General features: G+C 35.2%; 1 protein-coding gene and 2 long non-coding RNA genes across 6 annotated transcripts in view; 1 reads left to right on the top strand and 2 right to left on the bottom strand.

The window, feature by feature from the left end:
* Positions 1-11,908: 11,908 nt before the first annotated feature.
* Positions 11,909-25,670, bottom strand: part of LOC125664627 (dynein axonemal heavy chain 10-like) — a 228,130-nt gene continuing 214,368 nt past the window's right edge. For all 4 annotated transcript variants that reach the window (XM_048897447.2, XM_056154597.1, XM_056154594.1 and 1 more), the window contains 2 exons: positions 12,919-13,099; positions 11,909-12,704 (listed from right to left, as the gene is read on the bottom strand). In XM_048897447.2, the coding sequence (XP_048753404.2) occupies positions 12,412-12,704; positions 12,919-13,099 (474 nt within the window). In that variant the 3' untranslated portion in view covers positions 11,909-12,411. The remainder of the gene's footprint in view (positions 12,705-12,918; positions 13,100-25,670) is intronic.
* Positions 19,973-21,554, bottom strand: LOC125653085 (uncharacterized). The gene is made up of 2 exons (XR_008800150.1): positions 21,299-21,554; positions 19,973-20,828 (listed from the first exon to the last, which is right to left on the bottom strand). It is a non-coding gene; the product is annotated as an uncharacterized LOC125653085 (long non-coding RNA).
* LOC130051914 (uncharacterized) lies at positions 21,713-22,637 on the top strand. The gene is made up of 2 exons (XR_008800180.1): positions 21,713-21,828; positions 21,957-22,637. It is a non-coding gene; the product is annotated as an uncharacterized LOC130051914 (long non-coding RNA).

The raw sequence follows: 25,670 nt of genomic DNA, 5'->3' as shown, positions 1-25,670 counted from the left end.
TACCGGACCCCCAGCTTCCACAACCAACAGAACATGGATGGAGAGCAGAAGGAGATCAGCTGGTGCCCATCATAACCAAGGACCCTCCAGCCCCAGCTGCCATCACACATCTAATCAAATGTGACTGCAAGAAGACCCAATGCATGTCTCGCTGCTCATGCAGGTCTCAGCATCTCAACTGTTCTGAGATGTGTATGTATGGGGCAGATGAAGAGGTGTGTGGTAATACGGGTCAGGAGCGCCCCATGGGAATCGATGGGGTATTGGCGGAATGTAAAACAAATTCATATATGAGTGTGTTTTTTCTAGACATGGTGTGTGTGTGTGTGTGTGTGTGTGTGTGTGTGTGTGTGTGTGTGTGTGTGTGTGTGTGTGTGTGTGTGTGTGTGTGTGTGTGTGTGTGTGTGTGTGTGTGTGCGTGCGTGCGTGTGCACGTGTGTGAAATGTTGTAACTGGATTTTGAGAATTTAACTGATAAAGATTATTTCTAATTGATTTGGTTCTTACAGAGGCGATAGACGCCTTGTTCGGTGTTTGTGTATTGTTATTGTATATTGTTGGTGCAGACGAAAGCAACTTTTCCAAATCTTTGGACGAATAAATATCCTGTTTATCCTGTTTTATTCGTTTCTCTATCCCCAGAAGTTTACATTTTAACACTAAAGTCCAGCCTTTATGTGATTTAGAAGTGAAAATGATGAAAAAAAGATATATGTGCGTTGACATACGTACGTGAAGATAAAAATGGCCGCCATAACAACCCTTTTGATCATATTTAGGTGTATAAATGTGTTTTTATTGGATTAAGTATCCGCAAATATGTACATTTGGACACCAAAATTAAAACTCTAGGTCATTTAGAAGCCAAGATAATGGAATTTTACGTTGTTGATATCTGCCATTTTGAAAATCCAAAATGGCCGCTATAAAGAACTTGAAGAAATTGGAGACATATTTTTTCTACAACTTATAATATCCCTAAAGACAGCGCAACCAGTGTCCAAAAATTAACATTTGAATGCAACGGGAAAACATTGCTTGCCCCCCCCCCCCCCCCCCCACTATTCAGCAGAGCGAGCGCTCGGTTCTGAATGGTAGAGTTCGCCGAAGTGCTCGCGATCGCTCGCGAACCTGCTCCCCAATATGGCGTCGAATGTGTTGATCAGTGGAGCTTTCATTTTATTTTTGACGAAAGCTGCCCTCTGATAGCTTCTGTATATTTCGGAATGTCGAATTTAAACAGATTTGAACTTTATTTGGGTCGTACAGTTGACGGGAAAAGACAAGGGCTTTGAAAACAATAGTTTGCCTCTGAGAAATAACAAATTTTACCACTTTTTGTCTCTATGTAACATTTTTAGAATCCAATGTTTCAAATAAGTGGTTCGTCTGTCAAATCTCTTTATCGCCTGCTATCATCAATAAGAATGGCTCTTCGGACGAGCGATCAAGCTTCAGACCTATGGAGCGCCAAATTAACATAAACTCAAATAATTTAAATGAATTAATGCGCGCATTAAATCAATTATTGCTCTCATCAAATGAATTAATGCGCGCTTCAATTCAATTATTGCTCTCATCAATTGAATTAATGCGCGCATCAATTGAATTAATGAGAGCAATAATAGATTTGATGCGTGCATTAATTCAATTATTGCTCTCTTTAATTCAATTGATGAGAGGATCAATTCCGTAGAAATATTGCTCGCAATAATTAATTTAGAGCTCGGTATAAATAATTAGATGATCTCTTTAATTCATTTGAAGACATCTTTAATTGTTTACAACGCTTTTGTATAAGAAATTAATGCGCGCATCAATTCTTTTAAAGAGAGCAACAATTCAATTAAAGAGATCATTAATTCAACTGTGGATATGTTAAATTTAAGATATCTTTAATTATATAGTTGCTCTCTCTAAAAGAATTATTGCTCTCTTCAATTGAATTAAAGATATCATTAATTCAATTGAAAAGAGCAATAATTGAATTAATGCGCGCATTAAATCAATTATTGCTCTCATCAATTGATTTAATGTGCGCATTATATCAGTTATTGCTCTCTTCAATTGAATTGTAGCGCGCATCAATTCAATTGTTGATATCATTAATTCATTTGAAGAGATCATTAATTCAATTAAAGTGTGCATCAATTCAGCTGAAGAATTAATGCTATCATCAATTCAATTAATGCGCGCAATAATTCAGAATTGAAGATATCATTAATTATTTGAAGAGATCTTTAATCAAATTGTTGCGCGCATAAAATGAATTGATGATATCTTCAAATAATTGAAGATATCTTCAATTATTTGAGTTTATGATAATTTGGCGCTCCATACAGATCGGATTCCAATATTAAGATTATATACATATAAGTAATCTCGGCTGAGATTCCGCTTGTCTGAATATTTGGACTGACGCCTTCACCGAATCTCGGAGCAGTCCTTCATAATTCATGTCTGGAAATTTACTCTCAGCTTCGGCCGGTTCAAGCAATTAATGTGCATTTAAGTGACACAGCTGTTCGCTTCAAATAAGTGATTTGACTGTTCAACTAACTCTCTATCACTATTAATGTTGCACCGTCTAAGTATGTAAATTCCATAAAATAAACTATCACTAAGTTTTCCGTTTAAATGATGACTTCCATGGCACAATATTTTATCTCCCGAAATTGAAGAGTTCCAATAGTTTGTTTTTTAAATTAGCGAAAGACAAGATGGTATGTGGAGGTACAATGTATCAGTAACTAGATAATACAGATTATAGGAACTCTTCAGTTTCAGGAGATAAAATATTGTGCCATGGAAGACATCATTTGAACGAAAAAATTTATATAATACAAATGGAAAACATAAAATACAAATGGTAAATTATACAATATAAATAGAAAATATAGAATACAAATTTTAAAAAATGACAATGCAAATGGAAATTATAGATTGCAAATGAAAAATTATACAATGCAAATGGAAAATATAGAATACAAATTTTAAAAAATGACAATGCAAATGGAAATTATAGATTGCAAATGAAAAATTATACAATACAAATGGAAAAGATCAAATATTGCAACGTTTGACATGCCATATCATTATCGGGAAGACCTGTCCAACTTGCGTTCATATGAGTCTATTTCGGTGGGCGGAGCTCCGTCCTTCGTGACAGGGATGTCGATGGCCGTGCAACAGCCTTGAAACTATACAGTTTCTTAATCAGATCTCAATGTTGTATGAATCAAATTATTACAAAATGAAATCGACGATGGTTTTGTACAACTTGTCACTGATTTCCTTTCAGTTTTATAAGACCCTAAAGGAAAATGAAGTCTGTCATCTGTAATGAATTTCTATAATGGATAACACAATCCCTCTTATTGCAAAGATTTGGAACTAGTTTTTGTGCAGCTGTTTCCCAAGATGTAAGTCTTTCAAAAGTTGTAGCTGGTAAGGTGATAACATGTCTGGCTTCACTTCACATGATTCGGGTGCTAAAGAATAATCGCTATGTATGTCATGTAACTCCGCCGGGTATTCAAGGTCTACGGACAAAATATAACCTTCCTCTTCATCATTTTCTACAAGATGAACATTTAAAGAATCGATTTCTTCTCGAGTTAGCCATCGAAAGTCATGTGTTGGTAAAACCTGACTCATAGACCACCCATACAAATTGTTTGCATCTAGGTAGATCAGATAGTTCCTTGGTTGGGTTTGGTCATGATCTTCAACATATGGGTTGTTTGCTCTAGCATATCTTTGAGAAATCATTGAAATCCCTCCCCACAGCCCTCTTTCAATGAACAGGTGCATATCAGAATCTGTGAAAAGTTCCAAATCTACGCCTGTCATTTTGAGGGCTGCCTGCCATGCCAATCCCGGTGCAGCGTAAAAGTGGGCAGGGTCTAGTTCATATATACGAAGACATAGATTTCTTAAGTTTTCAAGCACATCAGCTAATAGAATAACATCTGACTCCATATACAGGTCATGGTATTCTCCTCAGTTTGACATTCTAAACGTTTCCCACGCAACTTGAGCATGTCTGTAATCTGCTTCCATATACTTTGACCGTTGATGCTGCTGTAAAAAGCTGATCGCTCAGGAAGGTGTGTTTCGTTAAATATCGTCATGCTGTCCATATACTCGTATGGATAAACACCCTTACGCGTGAGTAACTGCAACTTTACATATCACTTGGTATGAAAGTCACCAAAGTTCATCAAGTGGTTGTTTTTAAACATGAGCCATGGCTAAGAAAATACATTGACTCTAATACGAACATGAGGAAAGCAACCAAGAATGACTTTGAAAAGGACTTCTACAAGTTAATGAATAACAGTGTAATTGGGAAAACTATGGAAAACCTAAGAAAAAGGGTTGATATTCAGTTCATTCACAGGGAACAGAGGCTTCTCAAAGTGACAATAAAACCAGGATTCAAATCATTCAAAATATTCAATGAAGATCTAACATCAGTAGAACTTACCAAACAGAATCTTGTCTTGAATCGTCCCATTTACGTTGGCTTTTCAATCTTAGAATTGTCAAAGGTGTTGATGTATGATTTCCATTACAACCATGTTAAGTACAGGTATGGGGAAAAGGCTGAGCTTGTCTTTACGGATACGGATTCCCTGTGCTACAATATCTTTACCGATGATCTGTACAAGGATCTTGAAGCGGAAAAAGACAAGTTTGATTTTAGTGACTACCCAAAAGACCACTTTCTATATGATACTAAAAATAAAAGTCTTGGGTAAAATGAAGGATGAAACCATGTCGGTGCCAATGACTGAGTTCATTGGACTGAAACCTAAAATGTACAGTCTCACGTTTGGACCAAGTGAAAAGCCCACTGCTAAAGGTGTCAGCAAGTCGGTGATTCGGTCGAAACTGCGTCATTTATCATACAAAGAATGTTTATTTCAGAAGGAATCTCAGATGAAAACCATGGTGACATTTAGATCGGATAAACATCAGATACACATGGCATTAAACAAAACAACTCTTTCTCCCTATGATGACAAGAGGTACATATTGAAAGATGGGATGCATACATTGGCCCATGGACACTGGAGGATTTTCCATGATGCAATGCTAGCATGTATATAAGGACTGGAGAAAGGATATCAAGTCATTTAAAATTGTTTGCGGTTGAGAAGAAAACATCTATCGTCATGAATCAGTGTAAATGTTGCTCGAAAACCTATGTTTGGCCGCATGATTTACAGCGCCACTTAAAACAAAAACATACAGTGGTTCAGCAGCAGCAAGGGTTATATGATAATATAATCAACACATAATCAACAACAAGAGAAATATCTTCAGGTATTTCAACTCAAACATCCATTTACTGCAAACGTATCTGGACCGACCTCTTGTGGAAAAACATATTTTGTTAAATTACTGCTGCAAAACTGTTTAACCAACGTTTCACCACCACCACCACCAGAGCGAATAATTTGGATTTACAAACGTTGGCAACCATTATATGACATAATTAAAGATACAGTCTCTCCCAAGGTGGAATTCATCAAAGGAATACCACTGCATCTGGAAGAAGATTCGTTTTTAGATCCTCAAACCAGAAATGTATTGATTTTAGATGACATGATGTCAAGCGCCTCCAAAGATTCCCGAGTCAATGAATTGTTTACGGGAGCCATCACAGGAATCTTTCCGTCATCGCAATTAACCAAAATTTGTTTTGTAATAAGGATCCAACACAACGGCGAAATTGTCATTATATACATGTAGTTCTATTAAAAAAAAACCCATCGACAAACAACAAGTGATGACACTAGCTCGACGTACAGATGTATCCTGATAATCCCCAGCACCTCATGAGATATTTCAAGGAAGCAACGGAAAAACCATTTGGATATCTATTATTAGATTTAAAACCAACAACACCCGAATCTATGCGCATGCGTACTGATGTGTTCACAGAGACGTCTATAAAAGAACCCGACAGTAAGATAACAGTTCATTTGCAAAAATCTTCCGGAGAAGAAAGGACGCATTTGAATAGCTCTGGTGAAGTTAAGATTCCGAATTTTGAAAACATTGACACTACTTTTTATTCACCTCTAGACGAAAGCATGGCTTCTTGTGATGATTGCGGTCTTGTTTTCGAGAGCTTTTCCGACCTTCAAAGACATATCAAGAAATGGTGCCCAGAAAATGATAACCGTAAGCGAAAATTACCTCAAGATATGATACTGAGGAATCACAGGAAAAGAAACAACGCACTCTGCAGTTAGATGAATATGAAACGGTATCTGATGATAAATATATTAACACATCAGCAGAAGAAGACTACTTTAAAAGGATCAGGAAAAGATCCAAGGCAGAGAATGAGGAGGTCTGGTCCGAGAAATTTGAAAAATATCAAAACAATGGATTATCTAAAACGAAAGCAGAAGACAAAGCGAATAGAAAAATGAAAGAAACCGATTTCATCACGTTTCTTGACCTCTATGGTCAAACTATTATGGATATCTTAGACTTAAAACATGTCGAGATCCACGAGAAAATAATGAAAAACATTGTAAAGTTCCTTAAAAAAGGTTATGAAAACTTACCAGCTGTTCGAATGACTCTTAGAAAGTACAAGCATATGCTAGAGGAAATGATGTTAGAAACAGATGACGAGGACGATGAAGAGGATGATGATGAAGATGATGACGCTGAATCTGTATATGAATCAGAAGAGGATGAAAATAATGAATGAATATTTTCCCTATGCAAGGTGAAGATAACGAACAGTGATCAATCTCATAACTCCTACAAGCAATACAAAATAGATAGTTGAGCAAACACGGACCCCTGGACACACCAGAGGTGGGATCAGGTGCCTAGGAGGAGTAAGCATCTCCTGTTGACCGGTCACACCCGCCGTGAGCCCCATATCCTGATTAGGTAAACGGAGTTATCCGCAGTCAAAATCAGTCTAAATATAAATGGGATTTTTTGTACAATCATTCTGCTGCCGTAGATTGAATAGGAGACATGTCGTGGGAGGATTATTTACGCGATTTATTATGATCCAAATAATGCTGGTAGTTTTTCAGGACCAGACAAATTATTCCGGTATGTCAGAAAAGCTGGTAAATACGTCATTAGCAAATATAAAATCAGAAAATGGTTACAAAAACAATAAGCGTACAGTTTGCAAAGACCACTACGGAAACTTTTCAAAGAAACAAAGTTATGGTTTCCGACATCGATGATCAATGGTCTGCAGATTTGATGGATATGGTCAAATTTTCGGAGTATAACAAAGGATATAAATATGTGATAGTTGTAATAGATGTTTTTTCAAAGTACTTATGGATGCGTTCTTTGAAAGATAAAAAGGAACTTCAGTTGCTCACGCATTGCGAGAAATATTTGGAGAGGGCAGAGTACCCATGAGAATACGAACAGATAAAGGACAAGAATTTAGAGCCAAAGAAGTACAAAGCGTTTTGAAAGATTTTGGAGTGAGTCATCTATTTGCACAAAATGAAACCAAGGCAGCTGTTGCTGAACGTGTCATCAAAACTATAAAGACGCGAATTTATCGTTTCATGATTTACCAACAGTAATACAAATACACAGAAAAACTTCAAACTTTGGTCAAAAACCACAATAATACATATCACAGAACGATTGGCATGACACCTAAAAGTGTCAGCACTAAAAATGAAACAGCTGTATGGTGGAGAATGTATTGGCCAAAAGATCATAGCATTATTAAAAAGACAAAGACCGTTAGAAAACCCTTCAAAATTTAAAATTGGTGATAAGGTCCGACTAACCCATCTCAGAAATCCATTTTCCCGTGAATATAATGAAAGGTGGACGGGTGAGATATTCAGTATTTCTCAGCGGGTTTTACGTGGTGGTTTACCTGTCTACAGAGTACAGGATTTTGATGAAGAAGAAATCAAAGGAACTTTCTATCAATCTGAACTTAAAAATGTAGATGTGAAAGAGGATGACCTCTGGAAGGTTGAGAAAACCTTAAAGACTAAAGGAAAAGGAAGATACAAACAATATTTTGTTAAATGGCTTCATTATCGAAATTTAATTCTTGGATAAAAGCATCTGATATATCTAACTTGTGAATAGAAGAGTGTACTACCCTGAAAAGGTAAACTTTAGATTCCATCATATCCAAAAGAACGTACATATACACAGATCATTTGAGTACGGTAAGGTTGATGGTAGATGACTCTTTGTCAGTGTAAAGGTTTCCATTGCTGTAACGGGGATAATAAAATATTTATTGTATTCATTAGAACCTTTGTTGTGTTTTATATTATTTAACAATACATATAACATGTATTACGATGTACTAATTGATAACTGAGTTTTGAAGATATTTAATTTTGGTCTATTCTCCAAATTAATTGATTTAAAAAAAATGATTAATTAAAATAATTATTAATTACAATAAATGATTACGATTCAATTCTAAACCTTAAATATAATAATTGATTATGCATATTACATGACGTCAGAGGTAGCTTCTATGGGAGACTACTGTGGCAGAACCATGGTTTTTCCCCTACTCATAGTGATGTAGAGCAGGAGGATCTCTATCAAAATTGTCAATTTCATGATCCCTGGGGTAGAGGTTCCGACTCCAGGGCGGGGCCAAACTCGGTATATACAGTGTACGTATGAAAGGTAAAGATAACGAACAGTGATCTCGTAACTCCTATAAGCAATACAAAATAGATAGTTGGGCAAACACGGACCCCTGGATAAACTAGAGGTGGGATCAGGTGCCTAGGAGGAGTAAACGTCCCCTGTCGACCGGTCACACCCGCCATGAGCCCTATATCTTGATCAGGTAAACGGAGTTATCCGTAGTCAAAATCAGTGTGCCAAGAACGGCCCATCTTCGCAAGCCAAGTGTCGGATTGCGAAGATGAGAACAGCCTAACAATCGGCATGAAACACGTCAGACAGCATTTGACCCAATGATAGGTTGTATTGGCAAACTAGATCGTTATAACGACCATAGAATTTGCGAAATGCTGATTTTAAACGAGACTGTTGGAACCCCTGCACCATCAACTTGTTTGTCAGTAGCCTACTTTGATTTAGAAACTGACCATACGCAGAACAAGCTCTTCCGTATCGAATCAGTTGAGAAATGTAAACACCATATGCGGGTGATAATGGGATATTGCTACATAAATATGGGAAGTTGACGATGGAGAACTTGAAATCATCCCGTTTGTCATAAAGTTGAGTTGTTAGTTTAACGTTAATATCTACTTTCAATAAAATATTTAAGTATGAAGCAGAAGTGGACGACTCTGTGGTGTCTTTTCGTTCGAGTTCACTGGGATATATTGAATCGGCATATGAATGAAAATTATTATTGTTAATAGATAATACATCGTCGATATATCTAAATGTCGAATTGAAGGCCACAGCAAGAGATTTTTTCTTCTCACGTAGAAGTTTTTGAATAAATTTCGCTTCATAGGAATATAAAAACAGGTCAGCTAACAAAAGAGCACAATTCGTGCTCATGGTGATTCCAACAGACTGTTGGTAGACCTGATCACCAAAGACCACGAAGATATTGTCAATGAGGAACTCCAGCATATCTTTTATTTCAACTTCAGAGTACTTGTGCGTGGAATCAGAGTGGTGTTTAACAAAGTAATTTTTTGGATGACTGATCACTAGATAGGAATATTTGCGTTTTCCATTTTTGTTGATGTCAAAAATTCTAGTCTTTAATTTATCGTGAGGAATGGTCGTGTAAAGAGTTGAAAAGTATTACGTTTTGATGTTGTTAATTTGAGAAAAGTTTTGTGATTTCAAGTTTACTAAAAGTTCTTTAGAATTTTTTAAAATCTACATTTGATTTACACCATTTCTGGCGTATGTAGTCGCACAGTACGTTTGAAGTTTCTCCTTCACAGCTGTTAATATTTTTCGTGAGGAGCAAGTATAGGGACTTGGTAGAACATTTACTGGACCCAGCAATGTATTTTTGATTGTAAGGGTTTTTATGAAGTTTAGGAATCCAGTATAGGTACGGTAACTCATATTCATCCGACCCATTAACTGGGACATTAAATGTACCCAAAAACTGAAGCATGGTTTTGAAGAATTTCATCTTTTGAAAGGGCAGTTGGAGTATAGGTACGATTACCAAAAGTGGAAGCAATGCAAAGTTCGTTCAAAATATGTAAAACCTTCTTTAATGCTATTGTTACTAAATTGAAACTAAGTAGACATTTAGAGGGAGTAGGCAATCCTTTACCATAATTGTAATTTTCATGATCGCAGGGAAAATGGGATGGGGCCAAAATCATTATTGCGATTATTGTCTTAATCATTTAAAAGTCTTCCTGAAATTTGCTGACATGGTTAAATAAGAGGCCCAAAGGCCTTATCGGTCACCAGAGTACTAGTTAAAAGTATCACTAGTCCCAAGGGCTAAAAATCTATAAAATATTTCCTGTTCTAAATATCCAAGGTAAATTCTAATATTCAGCAAGTGTAAAACAAGATGTGTTCTCTAAACTCCAATGCTCTCAAAAGTGCATATACTGATGAAAGGCTAACCATAATATGATATATATGTATGTATGTATTATTAAACAATATCACTAATTTGGACCCACCCTTAAGTCAACCCTGGGGTTGTGAAATTCACCGTTTTTTTGTACATCCTTTACCGTTTTCCTTAAACATGCATTTAGTTTTTGTACTGTATCAGTAAACTTAGAGAAGACAATACTCAGAATAATTTTTTGCTCCACCCTGAAACCAAACCCTTAACCCCTAGTATCATAAAATTCACAATTTTGGTAAAGGACTATGTGTACTTACTCCTTCTAAATATCCAATTGGTTTCAATTTAGTATCAATAGCATTAAAGGGGCATGGACACAATTTGAGATGAAAATTAAATTTTTTATTGTTTACAATGCCTAACTAAAGTATTTTTAATGGTCAACCAAAACTTGAATATCAGATGTTGAGTTACAAGTGAGATACAGCACTCACAACTCTTTGTTATGTAAACAAGACTAGTTCCATGTTTTTGTTTACATATAGATTGCTTGATAGAAAATAGCATGTTTAAAACAAAATGAGATGTGACAAACACAAGAAACTATCTAATGTGTTCAGAATTAACTTGTAAATTGAAAAAAAATCTGCTTTAAATATATTTAGTATATCTAACCTATGTAAACATAAACACAAATGACGGAAGCAGACCAAATGCAGAAACTAAAAGGATTCTTAGAAAAAGCAGAAAAGAATGTACCAAACTTGTGAATTTCACGTTTTCACTCTTGGACAGGTCCTAATTATTCATATGATGTTACATACACCAGTATTATATTATGTAAAGTCTTTTAATAGAATGGGCACTTTCAGGGCATTAAAGTTTTAAGAACAGATCTTGTTTTATACTGTTGCTGAAAATTAGGATTTAGCTTAGATATGGAGAACAGGAATTATTCTCTAAATGTCATACCCCTTGGGGCTAGTGGTCCATACTTTTAACTAATACTCAGATGACCACTAAGGCCTGTGGCCTCTTTGTCTTTTTATGTAAATTTGAGCAATGCATTGTGTTATAAAACGTGATTTCATTTGTTTCTCATTTCCTATACATTACTATTGGAGATGTGTTCTGGTCGAAGCAGACTACAATATCATTTAATTAGGTGTAACAGTCACATTTGGTGTATATAAAGGTGGAGTAAAACAGGCTTATGAAAGAATTATGGTAGATGGGATGAAATATGTATATATTCAAGAATTCAAATCAGCTTTAAGCTCTAAATGCTACACTTAACAACTTGTACTTGATAAAAATGCTGATTTTGATTTCAAAATCTCTTCAATCCCTTAACACATTAATATAAGTACAGTCTATTTCATATACATTCTTTTAATTCTTCATCTCTATTTCACATCAAATTCAATTACATTTCAACAATAACAAATATTTGAAGCAAAAGAATAAAGAAGACTTCATTTAAAAATATATATATTCAAAGAAGCTCTAAATTTGGATGATTTCATCATAACAAATTGAAAATTATATCGCAGAAGATGTTAAGGTTAAAAAAAAAAAAAGAGCTTGATAAGTATGCAAATTCTGTTGGACAGAATTCATTTGAGATCAAAGAATATGATAAAAAATGCAGATTTTATTTTTCAGTTTTGCATAAAGTCCCCATGACAAAAAGTTTCAAACTAAAAATACCTGACAATTTTTAAAAACTTTTCCCAGATGTGGACCATACAGTTATAAGGTTCAGAAATCTTATAATAGTTAATGTTTTTCACTAGTAGTATTTCCTAGATGTGGTTTTCAGCATTGTTGTCCTTTTAGCATAGGTTGGGTTTTAGGTCAGTTTCTATATTCTGTTTTTAGTCTGTGTTGAGGATCAAGCATACTCCCTGGAGTACCCAGTGACTGAGATGTTCTGTTGTGGCCAGATCAGCTTCGAACACCAAACCAACACCCATAGCATTTCTCCTTTCTGATGTCACATACACTGGTGTTCTAAATGTGTTCTGAAGTTTGAGACGGTGAGCTTCGATGGGGATGACCTTCATGACAGGGAGTTCCTGGATCAGCTGTTTGGGGGATTGTCGGATCAGGCAGCAATTTTCTCGGTCCCAAGCAGCTCCCTCCAAGTAAAGACCATCCACAAAGCAACCTACAAATCAAAAGCAAATGGTTATTCATAGCCCCCCAAACTATGTGTACATCTTTACAAACAAAACCAGTGAACCAAAGATAAATGTAATATATATTACAAAAATGATAAGAAAATTATCAGTTGCTACATGGGAGTTAACTAAATTAGGGAACATATAAGTTTTCCTCTGTCTCATACATCTCAGGTAATTAATTATATAACTATCTTTTACCTTGATGAACTCTTTCAGTTACATCATCACCACTCTGCCATTGTGTGACTGAAGTGTACAGTGTGGACTTGTCCAGTGGCCAGCCATTCTTTCGACATGTGGCTTGCACCAGAGCAGTCAAGTAGGACTCAGGGATGTGAAGCCCAGACAGCCACATCACAGGGGGCTCAGCCTCATTTACCTGTAGTGGGCATACAAATCTAATATCAGTTCCTTTGTATCAGATTAAACATTTCCACATTAGCTCTCAAACAATTAATCTTAATGGAGTGAGAATTAAAGAATAAAAAATATTTTAGAAATATATACCCCCCTCTGTGTGGCATTATCAACATGTCCATAAGGATTGTGAAAAATAAGGGACAACTACTAGTCAGGGGCAACTACAACTACATGTACTTCTCTTACAAGTACATACATTCCTCGATAAATGTTCCTATGCTCCTTATATATACCAGACTCTTACATCCGAATACCATTTTTCAATGAGCTATAGTTCCGAATGACTTGTTCAGAAGGATTTCAAAGTAAATCTACAAAAATCTATCAATCTAGAGGAATACATGTATCTATATTTCATTATTATTAAATGGCTTTTGCATAATCAATCAATTTCTGATATGCTTTGGAATATTCATACTGCATGTAATTAATCCCATTCAACTTGGTGCACAAGATTTGTTAAAATGATTTGACATAATCATTATTTTTCAGAATATTTCACAGAAAACAATCTTACAGCTCATAGTATTTCAAAACATTTTTCTAAAATCAGAGATTGTTTTCAAATCTGTCATGCATATTTATGTGATTAGGGTTAGATTAAGTTGGAAAATAAACACCAAGAGTACCAGGAACGGTACATAATACACCCCTCACAAGCTTATGTATGTGGCAGAGTAATTTTTGATCTAATATGCATATATTGCATTCATATATGCACGTATGCATTGTTTTTATTTCATTTTTTTTTCAATTTAATGTCAATGTTATGTGTATTGAATTATATAATCCTTCAATGGATCTGCAATTCAATATTCGGTCAAGCATAACACTTAGTGAGTTCTTAATTGGTATAGATTATATGGTGACATTTACATGTATTTATCACATTGGCAGTTCACCATTGTATATATTGGCCTTACTATTCCCAGAGAATGGTACATTTGAGTATTTTTGAGTTACTGACTTTAACATATATTTCAGTATTTCTCAAGTGTATATTTTATATCAAAGTAATAACTGTAATGTTTGTATTATTATAAGCATAAGTGGACAGTAAAGATTTTATCCATAGACAAGAGTAAATATTGGGAGATGCATTTGTGTATTTAATGTTACATGTATAACACTTTGTGTAAGACAAAGTTATCTCCCTTGAAGTATGTAAATATTGCTACCATTAATTGTATAGCAATTAGTTTGTAAAAGTAATATTGTATTTTATGATTTATACATATATGTTTGATTATTGTTATACAATTGTTACAGGTTTTTTTAAACAACCTTAAATAAATACTTTGCTGAATAAACCCTCAACAGGAGTTGGTCATTATTATTATTCGCATTGACCAACACCCTGTTAAATGTAGTATCACCCATGATCAAGCTACAACATACTTTCTATTGCATCATATGAATAAAAAGGTCCTAGCTTAAAAACTGTGACAGGAGGTAAGTAGGCAAACAAAGATCCCTGTGTGTGTAAAATATTTTCCCAAAATTGACTACGTTCAACAACCTGCGATTTTTTTCAACATCACAGAAAATTAGAAAATTGTTGCGAATCAAAATTCTTGCAATACGTATATCTTCAAATTGTTCACAAAGGCCTTAGTTTGAAAACTATGAGAAGTTTTATTTAAATGGACAAACCATGTACTCGCTCTGTAATATGTCCTCAAAACTCAAAAGTTCAACAACGCGACACTTTCTAAAAAATTTAAGCAAATCAAAATCCTTGTGACATGTACACAAACATTCCGTGAAAATGTGAAATTTTTGTTGTTCAAAACAAATGTCTCTCCAATTCGCCAAATTGAAAGTGCTCCAAAACACACACCCTACCCTTAATGTACTGCATGGTATGCAGAAGGCATGAGCAGGAACATAGACATTATGAACTGCACTATGTGCATTGAGTTTCACTATTGAGCTGTGTTAGCAAAATTATGGAAAGGCCACACCAATTTGTAAAATAGTTCTTTGGATTTTCAAACAAAAAAAGTGAGGCGAGAGGGCGAAATTATTTTACAATTATTATTTTTAATTTTGGAGACAAGTATTATGAGGCGAGCGAATACAAGAAATATAAATATTTTTAATTGAATTAAGTGTGATTTTAAAAAGCGAGCGCTTAAAAATAAAGATCTAAAATCATCAAATATCATTTGTTTACCACATACACTTAATATGTTTCAACTTTGTTGATATAGTGTACTTTGCAACATTAACTGATAAGCTAGGTCTTTTTGAAGAATTTTATTTAAGTTTCATTTCTACAAACTTTCGATTCAGAGATATGCATATTGCTAGGGACATGTCCAGTTTTGAAATCTCCATTGCATCGCTTTTAGCATTAATTTCTTGAATTTTAATAGGACACACTTAATCAATAATCACCAAACCTTTTGTGAATTTGTCGTTAACTGTGGGCCCAGTTTAAAATAGTCCTCAGTACCCCTTGCTTGTCGTAAGAGGAGAATAAATGGGGCGGTCCTTCGGATAAGACCGCAAAAACTGAGACCCGTGTCACAGCAGGTGTGGCATGATAAAGATCCCTCCCTGCTCAATGGCCATAAGCGCTGAGCATAGGCCTTTTTTGCAGCCCTTCACCGGCAATGGTAACGTCTTCATGTGAGTGAAATATTCTCAAGAGTATAATATATAATCAATCAATTTTACGCTGTCGATGTTCTCTAAATAGTGGCATCGAATAGCGCTTCAAAAGTTCCATAGGATTCCAGTTCGATTGCAGTATGAGGAACAACTTCCAATCCAGTGTTATGAAGTATCGTACATATTAAGGTATTCCATGTATAATGAAAGGATAATGAACAATTTTGAAGGATTTAGATCAACATAAATGTTTACTGTTAAATAATGATGAAAGTGAAGCAGATGAAATTCACATGACTGGTAAATGATTAGAAGCTGACCTTTTTGCACTTAAGACTTTTTGGAAGAGTTGTCTGCCCTTTGTAAAAATAAGAAAAATCTAATTTTCTAAAAATGTGTGTGGTCAATGATTAATTTTATTTCATATTTTCATTAAGAGAAAGTGTATGTAACTTTCTACCAAGAGATTGGTATGAAATATAATTTCTTTTTAAAATATTGTAATAAAACATGCGTTTCCCATATACTTCAATGTTAAATTCTAGGTGAAATAAATCAAGCAGTAAACAAAATTTTGAAAATTCCTATGGTGGATTATTTTTATTCGATGAACCCTTCAAAATGATACCATGATTACAAAAATGCCACCATCCATTTATTAGATATGAAATATGGTCATTATACATTGACTACCTTAAGATAGACATCATGAATAACTTAAAGCACTGTATTACACTGTTATGAAATTTCTCGAGAGCCCGCGCTTCTGTCATTTGTCAGTCTCGTACATCAGGGTCGTTTGTGCGTTTGTTGTAAAAAGTCGAAAATATTTTACGGATATTTTTGGACACGCAGGCGGATATTATTTTTTGATAATATTATAATTTGGATTTATTACAAATAGAAGTGGCGAATCCGACGAACTAGATTACAAATTGGCATGGCCAAAGAATTATATTCAAACATTTGTACAATTATTTTCATCAACATAATTTATTTTATAAGTTTCAAGCAGGTTTTTTGCCAGCTAGGTCATTCTACTGTTTATCAATTACTCGAAACTTATCATAGCATTGTCAAAAGTATTGACGAAGAAAAATTTTGTTGCATGGTTTTTTTGTGATCTGTCCAAAGCATTTGACAGAGTTTGGCATAAAGCTTTAATTTTTAATCTAAAAATGTATGGTATCGGTGGTGATTTACTTGATTAGTTTGAAAGTTACTTATGCAATAGAGCACAGAGAGTTATGTATAAAGATAAGCTATCATCTTGTAGAATCATAAATGTTAGTGTACCACAGGGGTCAGTTCTTGGCCCTTTGTTATTTTTAATTTATGTAAATGATGTAGCAGAAAATATGATCTCATTGTGCAAATTATTTGCAGATGACAACTCATTACAATGTACATTATACAATATAGCAAATATTGAATCACGATTTAAGTATATTAGATAGATGGTCATCTAAATGGCTGCTCAAATTCAACCCTTTGAAAACTAAAGCATTATTTTTCACACTAAGACCTAACTATAATCTCCTCAAACTCTAATTTCAAAATTGCCCATTAGAATTCTTAATGTCTCACAAACAATTTTAGTCACAATCTTAGCTGGTCAGAATACATTAATAGCATAGTAAAAAAAGGCCTATCAGAGATTAGGTCTTCTAAAAAAGTTAAAATTCACCATTTGTAGAAGAACACTATCAACAAGGGTACCGCAAACGGTACAATATACGCCCATCAGACAGTGAGCCTTTGACTAAATATCAGGGCAATATCTGTATCCGTAATGAAAAAAAGCCTGGAAAACTGTCTGACCTATTTTTAGTCCAAAAGTGCTGAAATGCAAACTGAACTTGTATTCCTCCAAGAGGAAGCCTCTGACTAAATTTCAGGGCAATATCTGTACCCATAATGAAAAAAGTCCAGAAAACTGTCTGACCTATTTTTACTCCAAAAGTAGGTCAAGGATGGACCAATCCAGCTGAAATGCAAACTGATCTTGTATTCCTCTGAGAGGAAGCCTTTGACAAGGCAATATCTGTATCCGTAATGAAAAAAAGCTCGGAAAACTATTTGACCTATTTTTAGCTTAAAAGTAGGTCATGGATGGACCAATCCACCTGAAATTGCAAACTGAACTTGTGTTTCTCTGAAAAGAAGCTTATGTGTAAATTTCAGGGCAATATCTGTATCTGTAACGAAGAAGAAAAATCCGGAAAGCTGTTTGACCTACTTATAGCACTAAAATACATGTAGGTCAACGATGGACCAATCCAGCTGAAATGCAAACTCGCTCTTACAATTCTTGAGGAAGATATTGTGACCAAATTTCAAAGTTAACGGATGCCGTTATGGAAAAAAGTCCGGAAAACATGACCCGGGACGGACGGACAGCCAAGCCAGCCAACTAGACGGACAGACACACGGACAGCGCCATAACATAATACGTCCCGTCTAATGATGGGCATATAAAAACGTATACTACATTTATTAGACCACTACTTGAATACTCTTCTATTGTATGGAATGGGTGTCCATTACAATACTTGGAAAAACTAGAAAAAGTTAAACTGTACACAGCAAGAATAACTATGGGTTTACCCTATAATTTCATTATCAAAGAGATACGACAAAAACGACTCCGATGGCTTGGACACGTCTTGAGAATGGATGGAAGAACAATACAAAAAAGGGCTTTACATTGGACACCACCAGGCAAAAGACCAAGGGGAAGACCAAAAACAACCTGGCGAAAGACGGTCAAAAATGAGCTAAAGATAAAGTCTTAACTTGGGGAGAAGCAGAGGCAAAAGCGAAAAACAGAGCTGAGTGGCGAAGTCTTGTATTGGCCTTTTGCTCCGACTGGAGCGAAGAGGATAGGTAGGTAGGTCGGTACCTATAATTTCATCACGTGATTCATTATATTTAGAAACAGGTTGGGAGACACTTTTAGACAGATGAAGAGTTGCAAAATTAAGTACAATGTTTAAAGTCCATCACAATTTAGTTTCAGATTATCTTAAAAAATATATTCCCTCCAACTCGGAATTCTGAATCAAATTATAACACACGCAATGGAGAAGATACTCTTCCTAAATGTAGACTTGAGCTATTTAGGAAATCCTTTGTCCCTTACACAATTAAGCAATGGAACAATTCAAATATCACAATCAGAAACAATGCATGTTTTAGTAGCTTTAAAACAGTATTACAGCGAATTACAAAAGACCGGTTGAGTTTTCAATTGCCTGCTGGATTGGTCAACAGCTTTACAATTTGGTCAGCCAAGAATCACATTTGGTCTGAATTTAGGTCACAAAGTTACTCAAGCGTAGATTGCTTTTACAGGTAAATCTGAGTTGATTTCAGTGTCTTTTGCAGCTGTTTCCCTAGTTGTTTTTTTTAAGTGAACATCAATTAAATCAAATTTGAATATATTTCTCTCTCAAATATACATTTGATTACTTTAACAAGTTTAAGTTAAACAAAAAAAGGTTCCCTCTCTCTCTCCCTCTCTCTCATTTGAAACATTATTTCAAGTGTTTCTAAATCAATAAATGTGGAATAAAATCAAATTTGATTATACTTTTCTTTCAAAAAACTTTTGATTACTTTAAGTAAAGAAAAGGTTTCATTCTCTCTCTCTCTCTCTCTCTCTCTCTCTCTCTCTCTCTCTCTCTTTCTCTCAAATACAATTTTTTTTAATTATTGATTAAATTGAACTTGACTAAACTCTCATCAATTTCACTTAAAAAATTTCCATTAGACACCGCCCCTCTGAAAATAAATCCCACTTTTTTGCTTAATTGAAGGATATCCCTGGAAGTCCTGGGACTTCCTTGTGAAGTCCCAGTTCTCCCATGTCCTAATGCAGTGGGATAATACAGGACTTCATGTTTCTGCATTTGTCCTGGAATATCCCACTTACATCAAGAGTGACTTTGCAAGAATTTCTAGGACATATTTATTACCTAAATGTCTTACAAAGTCCCACTCTCATAGCAGCAGGTTTTTCTAGGACATTCTTGTGTTTTTCAGGACTTTATTATAAAATGAAGACGAAAACATCGTCCCAGAAATTCCCTAAAAATCTCATACTTGATACATTCAAGATAATGCAAGACTTTACATTGCTTTCCAGGACTTCGTATTAAAAGTATGCAAAGAGAGAAGTCTTGCAATTACCCTCAAAATCTTACAACCAGTGAAGTCAGATTATAAAGGACTTTAATGAGGGTTACAGGACTTTTAGATATTAATTGTTACAAAATTAAATCCTTGTCATATCAAAGAAAAGATTTTACATTTTCTGGATTACCTTGACATGTCATTGCTACATAGTTCAGGCTAAAAAAAACCTATAAGAATAGTGAATGATTCGTGGATAAGAACATTTATGTATACAACAACAATCATGTCATAATAAGTTGTAATAGAAAAGACTATATTTCATCAAAAGTAGACTTGAAAAATGTTGGCTATGAGAACACTTCTTATAAATTTATAATGACAACAATCTGAACTTGAATAAAAATCACTTTACTGTCAAATGCGCTATTGAAATCCTCGATGTCACTTGAAAGACTAGCTACCATAATTGGAGTTTTGAGATGCTTCATCACAGGAGTTCAATCGGGTTTGTCATGTTTTTTTTAAGGTTAGAATATTGTCCAGTGTATTATTAAGATAATTTTGATAACAGATTTCCAGTTCCTGGGCTACCTTCTTCAAAATAAAGAAGATCCCTTTTTGTGAAAGAATGTTCAAAAATTCATCAGATTCTGTGGTAGGCTTTTCCATTTCCAGAGATGACACAGCGGCATTAATGTTCGAAACTGAACTTAAAAAAATGTCTGTATCAAAAGGATTGCAATTCAGGCTCAAGTGATGATAAGTTAAAAGGATTTTCCAATGTCACGGTCGTATCACTTGAAGTACCAATGGCATATCAACTTTTGGATGTCACCACTGAAGATTGCAGTTGATGTTTTAATATTTAGTACATTTAGGAATTTGCATGTTTACATCTTTCTTGCACAGCATGTACCTTTTGGGTTCTCAATCTCCTGCAATAATAATTAATTACAAATTATTAATGAAGAAACTTAATTTTCAAGACACTGATTAAAAATTTTATATTTAGAAAAGTTTCTTTGACACATCAATGTTTTGAGGTGCAAATAGCAATAAATTATCACTGATGGATACAATCAGCTTGCCATGCTAAATTTTGTAACCGTACTGTCCGTAGTTATTTTACGAAGCAGTAATAATTACAGAACAAGGTCAACTGATCGAAACAGAATCATAATGATGGATATCCATGATACAATGTTCTGGTGATTATACCCTTTCCATCTAGATCGAACCAGTCAATGGTTTACGTTAAAAAAAAAGAGTAGTTTGTTTTGATATGTTAAGCTGTAAATAGAATGATTGTATCGAGGAATTTCGAGTGGTCCAGCGATCAAGCGTGTATTTTTCCAATGCATGTAATCATTTACAAACGTAAACAAAATAAGCATATGGTACTTACAGAGTGTCATCCGTTACCCCGTAGTCCTTTTTCATTCCGATGTTATTGATTTCCATTCACAAATCTTTAAATCATAAATGACTTCTTTGAAAGTTGTAACTTCCGGTGATGTCGTTTCGGTCAACTTGTACAATGTACGAAGCTTGTCGTGTTTTTTCTTCTCCCCGTTCTAATTCGATATAAGATATATCATGTATAAAATATATCATATGTATATATATGAAGTCTTATACACTGGGTTTCCACTGGTCGATTGTATAACTTTTTACTGATCATCTTTTGGTTACGTGTTGACCTGGGGACGAGTCAGTCAGTGTACGACCTGACGTTCACGCAAGTGATCAAAGCGCTTTTTTTTCAATGTTCCTTTCTGGGCGCGAAGTCAGGGAAATATTCGCAAGGATGGAGAACCATCAACAGAATCAGTATGCAATCAAGCATGGAATGGATTCCAGATAGGAATATAGGATTCACCTTACACTCAGAAACTGGGGGATAGGCCTAGTTGTTCAAAATACACGGCGTTGCTGGTTAGTATTTTTACTTTTGGTTTGTAATAATTCGTCTTTTTTGGTAGTCTAGTGGAATTGTCACACCTTAACAAATTATCATCCTGTTTCTAATATTTTTATCTAGTACATGTTCTCTTTCATTGTAGCATGGACTTGAAGAGATAGTTATGAATTTAGAATATCATCAAGTGACTTTTAATAAGGCACTGTTTTCAGTGGATGAACCGACATCATGCAGTGTGACAGGAAAACGCCCGTGAGACCAAAGATGGCTTGGATAAAAGGGAAGACAATGCAGAAGGTGCATATATACAAGTTCAAGACATAGACATTTTAAATTTTGCATGTTCATTTACAAAACCTGTTATGCAACCTCTCAATTAATTCATTATGCTATCTTTTAAGCCTCTGTACCAGAGAAAAATCCAGAGATGGCCCCCAAAGAAGTTAGAAACAAGATGAGAGACCATCTCAAGTTGTTTAGGTCTGGAGCCACCTTCCCCCACCCACGAGTCGAAGAAATAGATCTTTGAACCACTCCAGGTTACCCGTGACATCAAGATAAACAAAATTCAACTTCAGGGACAAAAATTGATAATACCTGTTTAAAAATTTTTTTTTAGTTCACCTGGGCCGAAGGTTCAAGTGAGCTTTTCTGATCAAAATTTGTTCGTTGTCTGTCGTCGGCGAAAACTTTTCACATTTTCATCTTCTCCAGAACCACTGGGTCAATTTCAACCAAACTAAGTGACACAAAGCACCCTTGGGTGAAAGGCTTTCAAGTTTGTTCAAATGAAGGGCCATGCCCCTTCAAAGGGGAGATAATCGCAAAAGTACGGTGGGGTCATTCAAAAATCTTCTCAAGAACCACTGGGACAGAAAAGCTGAAATTTACATGAAAGCCTCCTGACAGTACAGATTCAAGTTTGTTAAAACCAATGACCTGGGAGGGGGGGGGGGGGGGGGGGGGGGGTTGGATTGGGTCTCAATAGGGGATCAAAGTTTTACTTACAAATATACAGGGAAAATCTTTATGAAAATTGTCTTCTCAAGAAACACTTGCCAAGAAAAGCTGAGATTTACATGAAAGCTTTCTGACATAGTGTAGACTCAAGTTTGTAAAATTCACAGGGTTGTCACTAACGCAAGAATAGGATCACAGAAATTTCATTGGGGTTTGTCTGATATGGCGAGTCCCGCAGACGTGTCTCGGACTCTGAGTAAAAATCATAATTTTACTTAGAAGCCCTGATTTGTGTATTATAAATTAAAACTCATAGGAAAAAATCTAGGTAAAACGTTACGCTCTAATGTGAACCGAGATGATACCACCGAGTTCACAGTGTCCCAATCCAACTTGTTTGTTTAGTGCAGTCAATTAGGTGCAAATTAGAATATAATATTGAAATTTAGATACAAAGTAAAAAACATTTTGCCACTCACAGGCAGTTATTTATATATGTTTCTTTTTCTTTTTTTTACAAATCAGGATCTATATTTAATTATAAATGTTTGTCTTCCGGTAGCCATTTTTATTGGAATTGAAAGTAGCGTAGTTTGTAAACTTTGGTAGATTTTACATCATTTTACAAACAAAATTAGTACGCATCTATTTTATCACAATAATTATTTAATTAAAATTTTGTTTAATACTGAATAGGGTTGTAACGATGATAGAGGATTCGGGGAAGTAATTCTGTTTGCAATGGGCAATTAGTTGTATGAGACCGAGTCGTGAATGATTACTTTTAATTTCATGTGTACAAAGTGATCACTGCACTGTTATGCATGGGCTTGGCGAAAATTAACTGATTTTTGCAATTTGTTGAAGATGAAAGTGAACAGAGGTACGACATTAGCTTGTGTTCACTCGGTATAAATAAAGGTGTAGGAAAAATCTAAATGACTCTTTAATTCAACTTTCATGGGACTCGTCAAATTTTCATGGGACTCAAGCTGCTTACAAACCATGATACCGGGACTCGTCTTCAATATTTTCTAGTGACAACCCTGAATCGTGGCCCCCAAGGGTAGGTTTTGGCCACATTATAGGGACAAAAGTTTTACATACAAGTATATGGGAAATCTTTAAATATGGACCAAGATGACTAAGGTGAGCGATGTGGCCCATGGACCTCTTGTTTAATTATTTGTTTACGTAAGAAATAGTGCTTTTTAGCTCACCCCAGCCATAATTTAAATGAACTTTTCAAAGTACTTGCTTTGGAAGTTCATATAAGTATTGCTGAAATTTATGTATATATATGTTAAATAAATTTTATTATCAGATTATCATTTTGATTCATAATTTCATTCTTAATTGCCACTTTTACAGAAAAGATATCACATATCCTGGATCTCGAGTTTTATTCCACAGTAGGGTAAGACCAAAACAGGTTAGTAGGATAAATTGGGACTTTCCAGGAGTCCTGCATCAACTCAAAAAGCAGGATTTTTAGGGAGATCCAATAAAATCCTGCAAAATCCCAGTCCTGTCTACTGGGACTTTCCAAGACATGTCCAGAATAATCCCACTTTCTCCCCTTTCAGATTGCAGGATTAAGTGAGACTTTGCAGGACTATAAAAGGCAAATTTAAGTGTTCAAATTATCCTTAAAAGTCCTGAAATGTCCCACTGCCAATACCGTCCCTCTAATTCCTTGTCAATCTCAGTTTCAAAAAAGCAGGACTTTTCAGGACAATCCTGATAAATCCTGGGATTTTGTCTTGGGACTTCCTGGGATATCCTGCTGTATTTTCAATGGGGAAATTATCCTTAAAAGTCCTGAAATGTCCCACTGCCAATACCGTCCCTCTAATTCCTTGTCAATCTCAGTTTCAAAAAAGCAGGACTTTTCAGGACAATCCTGATAAATCCTGGGATTTTGTCTTGGGACTTCCTGGGATATCCTGCTGTATTTTCAGAGGGGCTCACAAAGTGTCCACATGTACAGGGTGTTTCATAATATATGTTACATTTTTAACTTTAAATATCTTTGTTACTTATACTTTTTACACACACCATATATCATTTTAAACATCAAATCCTACATTTTTATTCTTGTGAAAAAGTTCGGGAAATTATTGCATCATTAAGCTTAATTGTGACATGACCGATGATGTCACAATTTTAATGCCTTTCAAAATGGATTTAACCGATCAACAGAAGGCTGAAATTGTAAAACTCTATTACCAATATAAATCACCAAAAATCGTTCAGAAGTTAATGATGGAAAATATGCCAACGGAGAAGAAGCTCTCTAGAATGTTCATCAGGAGGTTAGTGACAAAGTTTGAGAAGACAGGGACAGTATGTGATACAAGACATGGCAACCCGGGAAGACCAAGGACTTCAAGAACCAATGACTTTATCAGTGAAGTGAAGACTTTAGTTACAGAAACTCCTCAGAAAAGTGTCAGACAGATGTTTAAGGAAATTAATGCTGAAAACACAAGTATTTCCAGTGTTTACAGAACTTTGAAATATGACATGAAGTTGACACCTTACAAGCTTTCAGTAATGCAGCAGATATCCAACACCGACTTGTATTCACAAGGTGGTTGTTTCAGCAAGGAAATGACATTTTCCAGAAAATTTGGTTTTCGGATGAGGCACATTTTTACTTAGACTGTGAAGTGAATAAGCAAAATGAGCGATACTGGTCAACAGAAAAACCAGAATTTCACCAAGAAAAACCTCTTCATTCACAAAAGGTGACAGTATGGGCTGCATTGAGTAGTCAGGGAGTCATTGGACCCTTCTTTTTTGAAGAAAATGGTGAAACAGCAACAGTAAACTCAGAACCCTACCTCCACTTATTGAGAACCAAATTTCTCCCTATCTTGCGATGAAAATATGG

The sequence above is a fragment of the Ostrea edulis genome, chromosome 1 (genome assembly GCF_947568905.1).
Source record: "Ostrea edulis chromosome 1, xbOstEdul1.1, whole genome shotgun sequence".
Classification (NCBI taxonomy): Eukaryota; Metazoa; Mollusca; class Bivalvia; order Ostreida; family Ostreidae; genus Ostrea; species Ostrea edulis.
The sequence above is the reverse complement of the archived record's forward strand: the minus strand, read 5'-3'. Positions and strand labels throughout refer to the sequence as shown.